This window comes from Lygodium microphyllum, chromosome 24 (genome assembly GCF_053477565.2).
Source record: "Lygodium microphyllum isolate KBCC chromosome 24, Lygodium_microphyllum_v1.1.10, whole genome shotgun sequence".
In the NCBI taxonomy this organism is placed as follows: Eukaryota; Viridiplantae; Streptophyta; class Polypodiopsida; order Schizaeales; family Lygodiaceae; genus Lygodium; species Lygodium microphyllum.
Window position 1 is genome coordinate 61947889 of NC_141158.1, and position 10039 is coordinate 61957927.

At 39.4% G+C, this 10039-nt stretch overlaps 1 protein-coding gene across 2 annotated transcripts in view; it reads right to left on the reverse strand.

Moving 5' to 3' along the window:
* Positions 1-5458, reverse strand: part of RCF3 (RNA-binding KH domain-containing protein) — a 47036-nt gene extending 41578 nt beyond the window's left edge. Inside the window, exons 1-3 of one of the 2 annotated variants that reach the window (XM_087666026.1) lie at positions 5204-5458; positions 3755-4466; positions 2620-3255 (exon numbers count right to left, since the gene is read on the reverse strand). In XM_087666026.1, the coding sequence (XP_087522152.1) occupies positions 2620-3255; positions 3755-4456 (1338 nt within the window). In that variant the 5' untranslated portion in view covers positions 4457-4466; positions 5204-5458. Of the gene's footprint in view, positions 1-2619; positions 3256-3754; positions 4467-5031; positions 5125-5203 lie in introns of those variants that run through there. The other variant, XM_087666027.1, reaches the window with a different exon arrangement.
* Between the last annotated feature and the right edge of the window lie 4581 nt (positions 5459-10039).

A 10039-nucleotide genomic window follows, 5' to 3' on the forward strand; every position in this document is an offset into this window, starting at 1 on the left:
ATTTCACAAGGAAGTCAATGTAGATGGTTTGCCTAGAGAAGATCAAATGTCATCTACACCAAAAACTGTTGCATTTTCACAAAACATTGATCCAAAGTGTTGCCGAGATGAGCTACATTATCACCTACACCAAGAAACACTTGTGTTTGTTGATGGAGACTATCTTCTACAAGAAAACAACTGCATTTCAGCAAAACACTGATGTGTATGGCTGCGATTGCAATCTTGAGGAGTCACCTTAGCTCCAAACAGCTCTATGTCATCTCATTTGCCGATGATACCATGTGAGTGCGCAATGGAAGAGGAACACAAAACACAAAGAGAAAGGAAGAGAGAAACAGTAGAAAAAGAAACAAAAAATCTGCACTAACTCAAAATGAATGTTGAATACAACAGTGTGGATTGATCAGTCCCTACACATAGCTCGAGGCATCAATAAGGGCACCAAATCAGGTTGAGAAAGATTATGGCAACAGCACCAAAGATAGAGAAGAATGCAAGAGATCGTGTGTGCTCCGAAGACTTGCAGAAGAGAACGATCTATCAAGTATTTTTGTTGTTGTTGTTGTTGTCATCGTCGTCGTCGTCATCGTCGTCGTTGTTGTTGGTGGTGGTGGTGGTGGTGGGGTTTTCAGCTATAAATAGCTGAAAAGCCCCAAATCTGGCCGATTACTATCCATCTAGCCCCAAAAGCTGTCCAACCTGCAATAAATGCAATCGGCAGCAATAAACAAAGTGAGAATAGTTGTCATGGCTGTCTAGGCAAAATCGCAGCATCCTAGAGCAAGGGGGAACCATTGGCAGGCAGCAATGACTAACATTTGATTGGCAGGTAAAAGAAATGCACATTAAGATGTGCACAAACTTAGAAACACCCACTAAATTGTCAAAGCTCCAATGTCTCCATCGGACTCTGATTGACAAACCCTAAAATAGGCAAGCTAACAAAATCATTGGTGGCACTCTATGAGGGCGGGGCATTGGGCATATCTAACATGATTATGGTTTTTGCCCTACCTTTCTCTCACACTTTAGCATGGACCCTTAATCCACCAATAGATCTCTATTCTTGCCTACCCTTTTCTAGATAGGGTTGACTGCTACACAAGCATACGTGTGGCTTGCTACTATGTCAACTAGTTACTATTCACCATATGGAAAGGCCTACATAGCCAAGGGATCACAAACAACCCAAAGAAAACCATATCCTTCTTGTAAATAGCCAAGGGGATGTTCCAAACAATGGCTGCATGTGCCTACATACTTTGCACTAACAATCATAATAGAATCTACAAGGAGGTGAACCAAAGAAAACAAAAGAAATACACCAGCATGGTGATAAAACACTGCACTCCACAAGGTTTGAATGACCTCAATCATCGAGAATTGGCTCTTGTGCCAACTCCAAGACGCCTCTCTCCTAAATGCACAACTCACGAATCACAAAGATCTACTATCACCCTCAAATATTGCATTTGTACAAGAGGATAACTGGAGATACGAGAGTGAAAAACTAGCATCCTGGTACAATCCTTCACTCCATAAAGTATGAATGACCTGCACACTCCTTTTTTACCTACAACCCCAACAATCACTACCTCTGCCTACTCACATGGTTGCCTTCAACCATCTAGCCACCATTGTGCTGCATCTTTAGCTTGTATGCCAACCATTAGCCTACCCTCTTGCAAGATTGCCCATGGTCTTTCAAAAAGGATCTACCATTCTGCCATGTCTCTAGCTTGTGTGCCTGTCTCTAGCTTGTGTGCCACCTGTTCAGCAGCCCCCACAAAATTGGCCCTTGTCTTTAGGAAAGCATGTTACCCTTCAAATATTGTGTGCTCCTGAGCACACTTTGCATATCCAACTGGAGTTGTTTGAAAATCAGCAGCTAAATCTATGCTAACAATCAAACTCAAACTTGTTACGAATGCCATGCAACTCTCAAGAATGGTCAAAACCATCTACCCAAGTTGGGTGGTAAATTGAAAGCTCACCGATATCATGACAACTTGTTTATTCTACTCAATGACATGAGCCCTCAATTTCCATGTTAGCTTCTTGTTATTTTATAAATCTCTATCGGGAACCTCACTACCAACAGAAGATGAGACAAGGAATGTATACATATCTATTGCTTTCAAAACAAGAAGATGATGTGAGAAATAATAGCACAAAATCATGTATTCAAAGCAAACACCAAGAGTAGAGGCCTCAATATTGAGGATTTGGAAAAACTGATCTAGATACCAAGTGCCATTTCAATGAAGAAGCATGCTTGTATTCCTACTTATACAAATGGTGCAGCTCTATCCTATCTACCTAGTAAAAATTCAAACCAAGAATAACAAATCCCCAAAAAGTTTACTAGCTCCTTTGATAAACCCTCTTGAAACATGGAGGGATATATTCTCCCTTAAATTTCAGTTATTATTGAGTTGCAAATCTATCAAATGCCTCTTAAATTCTGTTTATTAACCTGCTGCAAACCTTACATTTCCTTGAGAATAAAAAGCTCACATGTCAAAATTTTCATTTAATCACTGTATGATCAACCAATTAAAAACACCACAAAAACATTTGGATGCCTATCTTGAACTAGTAAATTCAGTGGCATACCTCAACAGAAGAAATGACAACAACACGCTCATCGGATCCTACTACTGGATCCATTACTTTGATTTTAACCCCGGTATCTTCCTGCAAACTACGGATAATACTACCTCCTCTTCCAATGAGGCCTCCAATCTTATCATTAGGACATAAGATGCGGAAAACCAGCTCGTTGTTAGCATTTGGAGCTTGCCATGCCTCATCCGCTAGAGCACTCACAGAACCATGAGAAGTGCCTGACTTTCCACTTGCAGTGGTAATAAAGGGTGGACCTGGCCATCTCACATCCGTCACTCTGCTTTCAAAACCATGGGATCGTCCTGAGTCTCCACCAGCACCATTGAATGCAGGGGCTTGCCAACTGGTATCTGTTGCTGCACTTCTTAAAAACCGACCAGCTCCACCTGCTTCAAAATCTGACCTGGATGGCGAAACACCCCTAAAATGTCCTTCAATGCTTCCAAGAGAACCAAATGGTACCCTGTTGGGTGTAAACAACTCTTCTGGTGGGAAAGTATGATGGCCAGGAGAATGAACTGAGCTTGAGTTATGACCATGGCCATGTGTTCGTGGAGGGTTTTCATAAAGTCTGGTGGATACAATATGAAGGGCTTTCTTCACAGCATCTATGCTCCCAACAATCTGCTAGAATGGAACCCCCAGATCAGAAAGAAATCACTCTAGCAACAAAACTTTCTGTTTAGAAGTACACTTCAGGACATTTGGTATAAGTATCACATGATGCTCTTATTACCCACACCAACAAAGCTATCCTCTGTTAAAAACCAAACTGGCAAAAAACCAGAGAAAGAACACCAGCATAACATCTATTGCAATACTGCTCTTAGAACTGTTCCATAAATGGAAAATACCCTCCTGGAAACCACACCAGTAATCCTGAGATAAAATACAATTTAACATAACCAAGAAAAGCCATAAAAGCATTCTATACATATGCAAATATCTCTGAAAATCCTGTGACCTGGTAATGTTGAAACAAAAAGCTGAGACATCTCAATACTAACAGATTACACAAATGCAAAAATGGAAATGGTTCTTTGGTGCAATAAGTGCCAGCAGGGAGGGCTCAAAATACATTGCAAGACACGTAGACTTCCTTCTCCTACACAGACCTGTTTACCTGCACAATCTCGTCATCTGGCAAAGAGCAAAGGGGAAGCTGATCTCTGGGCACAATGCGAATGTGGGCCTTAGTTTCATCTCGCATCTGTTGTATGATTTTCCCACCTTTTCCAAGCAGACATCCAACTTGACTGTTTGGTACCAACAAACGGGTAGTAACAGTTTCTGATGGGTCTTCCTCCTTAATGTCTGGCCCATCAAGAGGGCCACCCTCAACAATACGTGAATGAATTTTCATGAGTGCTTCCTGAGAGGGAGATATAAACTCTCCTCGTCCATTAGTGTCCCACTCATTCTTGTCTCTTTTTTCTGGATCTCTGTGATTATCTCCTTCATCCCTGTGCCGATCCCTTCCCCTGTCTCGGTTTCCATCTCTATCTCTTGAAGAATCCCTGTCTGCTATCAAGATTACCCGATCATCTGAACCCAGTATTGCATCAGCAATCATAATCTTTGCACCAGTCTCATGTCTCAAATTCTTCACAATGCTGCCACCCTTCCCGATAACACTTCCTGCCTTGGCTTCTGGACATACAATGCGAAACACAGTGTCGATAGGTACCGAGACAGGTAAGGGAGATGGCAAAGGCCTATGGCGATCTGGCATATGACGTTTGTGTCTGTCATCGTAGTCAGTGTACTCCCGATCATGATGAGAGTAGCTGCGTTTGCCTCTCGTCCGTGAGTATGGACCATCCATGTTGCACTACCTACGGTAAATGGGCAGAACAAATAATCACGACATGCTGAGAGGAGAAGACCACAGCAAACATGCATTGGCAAGAAAAACATCAAAAGCAAGAAGCCTCCTAACATTCAAGGCATTTGATCGAATATTTAGCTTCTTTTTATTTCTACTTCTGAGAAGGTGTGCTTGCTATCAGAAACAGAACAGGCATATCATACTGCACAAATAAGTATGCATATGCTCATACATAATATAACAGAAGTGCTCAATCAGAAAAAGGCGGAGTTTGTATGCGAACTGGCTAGGAATGAATCGATACAAGTATTCAATCAATAAAGGCGCCCTGTGGTGCAAGAAAAGGTCTGCAGTTGATGAAAAAAAACCCTAGAAGCCTCAAAACTGACTGTTTTAACAGGCTGATACGGCATACACAGACACGGCTGCTCAAAATGTAGCACAGAGAGATAGAATTTGGGGTCAGATTATCTACATTGAGTCGGTAGCAAGTGTCCTGCTCTACCTATCTCTGTGTCCGGCTAAAGAACGGGGTTCAGTATCAGAGATAAAATTTCGTTATGAGAGATTACCGTGCAAGCTTCCGGGATGGTAGACCTAAAGCAAAAACAGAGTAGCAGCGAATCCAAAGCCACACGAGAAACGCAGAGGCAGAAAAGGGCGCAGAACAGGGGACCCAAAAAAAAAAGCCCCAAAAAAGGAAATCACAGAGAAGGCAGCTGGGGAGCAGGGGAGAAGGCTTACCGTGAAGAGAAGACTGCTACAGCTGGTCTTTCCTGCTCTGTTTTACTGCTACTATCCCGGTACTACTACTACTACCACCTACTCTCTCTCTCTCTCTCTCTCTCTCTCTCTCTCTCTCTCTCTCTCTCTCGCTGTGTCTGTTCTATTCTAATTATTAATGTTGTTTGTTATTCATGCTTTTAGCCAGAATTGTTGGCATCCCAGCCGTTGGATTTCCCATCCCACGGCCCAAGATATCATTCGAATCTCTCTTATGTCATGCATTAGCCCCCTTTCCCTCTTGTCAGCTATAAGAAGATTTTCTGTTTCTTCGTCTTTAGTCTCTCGGTTTAGCTTTGTTTGTGGGTTCCCTTCAAAGCCCACACGTGCCGATCATGCTTACACAGTCCATTGGGGGGGGGGAAGATGAGGGGAAAGTAAAACCTTTCACAAAAACCAGGTACCCTCGTGAGTCATTCAAATTTTCAAAAGCTCCCTACACTTTGAGAGCAACTTTAGGTTTCTTCCATAGCACAACTAAATATCAACTCATCTTGTCCATTTCAAATTCACTCACATGTGTGACTCAAAAATCCTCCTTCCTAAATTTATAGGCACTTTATCTCGATTCTTGCCCCTCCGCCTGCTCGGCAATGGCCCCGTTGTCAACATTGAGTGTGTGGGAGAATAGTGAAAAGAAGTCGAACAAACATTGTTCCCAAAAATTCCATACATGCTCTAAAAAAATTCCAAATTTTTACTCTCTAGTAATGTTTCATAAAGCCCAATCTAGCAATCGATAGTTTTTGTACCCATAAAGCTTCAATCCAAACTCCCACCTAGTCTAAAGGGGATTGCAAGTTTTGTACTTGATTTGTACAAATTATTTAGATATTACTTAGGAGTTAAAGTGATATGAGATTTTTGTTTATGTATCGCTTGATATTAATGATGTATAATTTTATATGGCATATTTTGTCTTCTCTTTTGTCACTTTCTTTAATCATCAAGGATACCAAAGAATAATCACATTTTAAGAAACTTAAGTTACAATTAGTATCTGTCTTACCCTTTCAAATACCATGTATCTTGGTGCTTTTCAAGTCTGTCCAATCCACTAATTTCTTGTACCGATTCTTATGCTTGTGAAACAAAATTATGCAATCATGGCTTTGTCTAACTAGGTTGTGGAACTAATGGAATCACTTGTGTCCACTTGAGGGATCTTGGGTTCAAGGGCTCTTCATGTTCCAAAAACAATGTGCCCCTTAAAGATATAATTTAAAGTCTACATAAAGAAAGATCTAATGTCTTCCTTTACTCATCTTGTATCACCAATGTTGAAGGTACCAAGCTAAATAGTTGATAAATGGTTGAAAGTCAGAAGTTCAATGGACAATCAAAGGAGTTATTGTAGTATCAAAGCAAGATAGCCATGAAGCATCAAATTGTAGGGGCATCATTGAAGTACTCATCTAGCTAGTTATCCCGGTTTGGTCATTCTAAGCCATGTAGTGAAACAATATGTGTGAACTCAGTCACTCAAACAAGGGAAATTTTTGCAACCTAAGAATCAAATAAAAGATAATGTTATGGCAAAGTTTGTTTTTCATATTTTCTATCAACATTAGAAGATTTTGCAAACGTAAACTGATACTTTCCTCAAAATTGCAATCATATCTTTACATTTGAATTAATAGTGTATTGATAAATAAAGGTTTTGTACCCTATCTACATGTAGTGATTGAGTTAGCTTGTGTCTTCCTTCAACTTACTTCTTGCTTCCATTTCATCGCATTTTGTATAGAGCAAGCCACCCCTCACTCCTATATCTCCCCCTTTGCCTTTGCTACCCTCAAGGACAGCTTTTTGCAAAACCTTGTTGTCCAATCCTTTTTCATTTGGTCAATACCTTTTGTCGTGAAGAACTTCATTTCATCACAAAAAAAATTTAGCATGCGTGAGTCCTTTGACATTGGCCTACACCTAAAGCACATTAGATTGTATGAACAAGCCACCTATAGTTGTTCAATATCCATATGAAAAACTTGTATCATTTGAGCATTCTCGTGAAAGAATCCATTTTGAATTTGATAAATATATGTATTGCAAGAAGAAATCAACATGGAGAGCATAAATCTAATAATAATGATGTTGGATTGTGTTTGATGGTAAGACAAAGGTGATAGATGTAAGGTGAATGCAAGGTAGATGTAGCGAAATACAAAAATGTGGTGTTTTTAAAGCAATTAAGGTGATGAGATCCAAGCAAGCAATCTAATATAATCTCACTCCATTCCTCTTTCTAATTTCCATTTATGTATTCAAAATTAAGATGGGAAGTATACTTGAAAGAAACATGAGATGTTACAAAGATTTGGATGAGAGATGTTGTAGTCAAAGTTTCTATGCAGCTTTGGGCTTGCAAGACTTTCCCTCTTCTTTTGTCCTACTAAAAATAACTTGTTCTCTCGTGCCTAGATGGTGATTTGGAGATTTTCCAAAAAAACATTTTCTTTGTTACCCAAGTCTTTTCTTTTTTGCGATTTTTAATCAAGGTCATCAATACCATACCAATTCCCTCTATGTGTCTTTGCATCCAATCGAATTTTCATGCATCATATAAGGACACACTACTATAGCCAACCTCGAAAACTCTTAAAATTGAGCGATATATTGTCTAGGTCGAGCACCCATTTTTGTGAGTAAATATTGGAGTAAGCCACATCCTTTCTAACTAGTTTGATGTTGTTCCTTACTATTTTTGAGCTCCTGCATCCATGATCCATTTTTATGGTGGAGCTTGCTTCTAACATTAGGAAACTCTAAAGAGCTAGGCAACCACATTTGTGGTGGTATTTGTGAACATAGCAAAAGAAAAATAGTTGGGTGCACCTTTTCTCTTGCAATTGCACATGTCTTAATATTTTTTGTTGCTTTGGAGTTTGTTGGGAGAGCTGAAATTTAATCCTTCTTTGGCCTCTGTGGTTTGAAGGGAGATGCACTCGATAAGATCATCATTTGTCTTTTCTTGCATTTAGAGCTTCATTTTGCTCTCTGTGCTCGCATCTTCAGGTCCTTCTACCGTAGATGTTATTTTTGAGTACTAATTGGATGATGCCTTATTTATGTTTGTTTATCCAAATATTGGCTTGTTAATGAAGCATTTATGGGGTATTGATCATTGAGAGGTTGACTTGTATCCCATGAAGGAATTTATTAAAGTGCATATAAAGTTTTTGGGCAATTTATACATTTTCATAAATGGCTTAAAGTTAATGCTATTCAAATGTGTTGAGAATTCTCACTCTGAGTGGATGAGCTAGATAGTGCCAAACTATTCATTATGGAGCTTAATGCTATGTAGTGCAATAGTTGATAAAAGTTTGTGGGATTATGTGATGAGTGATGAGGTTAAACATGTGAATGTTTCTCCGTGCACTCCCTTGAAAAGTGTAGTAAGATCTAGCCCTCGACTCGCTACTACATAGTAGAAGAAATGTGACTTTAAAGATGCATACGCCTAGTCAATCATTACACTTCTAGTCAAAGAGGTCAATCATACTACACATTCAATCATGCAAGGTGTCTAAGGTAGCATGGGAAATTTTGGAAGCTATCTTTAAACTTGCAATGAGGCAAGAGCCTTGTTTTTTAAGCATAAGCTTCAATGTGAGCATATGAATTAAGGAAATTCCATATGTGAACATATCACATGGGTTCTAAATGATATTGAATTCATTCCCAATGTAGGCTTGGTCACCATGACCTTACATTCTCTTTCAAAGTCATATTTGGGCTTCCACCACCTCCTTGATTTTTGTCCTTCATGGGAAATCTTGCTCCTCCTACTATCTAGGAGTTGATCGATCTTCTTGTTGCAAGAAGATAAGATAATTAAGAACTTGGTGTAGTGCAACAGTCATGGAGATTTTGTTACCAACTCTAAGTTTAAAGGGAGTGGTAAGGTTGGTGGTTTTCAACCAAGGATTGATCCTTGATAAGCCATCAATAGGTGGCAAAGAAGTTACAAAAACATTGAGGAATAAGGGCAAGTGTCTTTTTGCAACAAATAGCTATGGCATCACATTAATGAATGCAAAAAGTATTGCCAAGCAAACCAAAGGGAAAAGAGAGAGTGGTATGGCATTGGAAGACAATGATTTAGCCAACCCCATGCTTAGGGCCATTGGGATCTATTAGCAACACTTATGATCCATCTAAGAATACACATGCTCTTACTGTGGGAGATTCAATGGACACTTGGTTCGTGTAAGTCCATCTAAGAATACAAACCAGTAAGTGAGAGATGTTTGGAAATTTGACACTTGGATTAATTGACATGTAAGTCCATGTGGGAGAAATTGTACTTATAGTCATACATGGCTCAGATTCAATCTGAAGTCCTTTTGTGCTTAAATCAAAAGAATTTGGTATTTGTACTCTCTTTGGCCATTATATGTGAGGACACTAGATGCATGATACATGATAGAGAGTTTGGTTAAACATTTGTTGCTATCGGTACTCCCATATCAATGTGTATGATAAGTAGTCTCGTGGTACATTGGCATAATTACCATGTCTACCATATGTAGAATGTAGAGTTATACCATGTCAAGTTTGAGCACATGAATTTCAACAATCTCTTGTATTGGAAAATAATAGATGGTAGAAACATCACTTGATTTGGAGATCCCAAAATATTATTTGGATGCACACTTGGAAAGATGCACACATTTTCCATAAAAAAGAAGGGGGTTGTTAGTAGCTCATACACAATGACAATTGTGAACCTATGCAAATACCCATTAGAGGACATTGGTTATTTCTCACATTTGTTGATGATTATCCATGGTA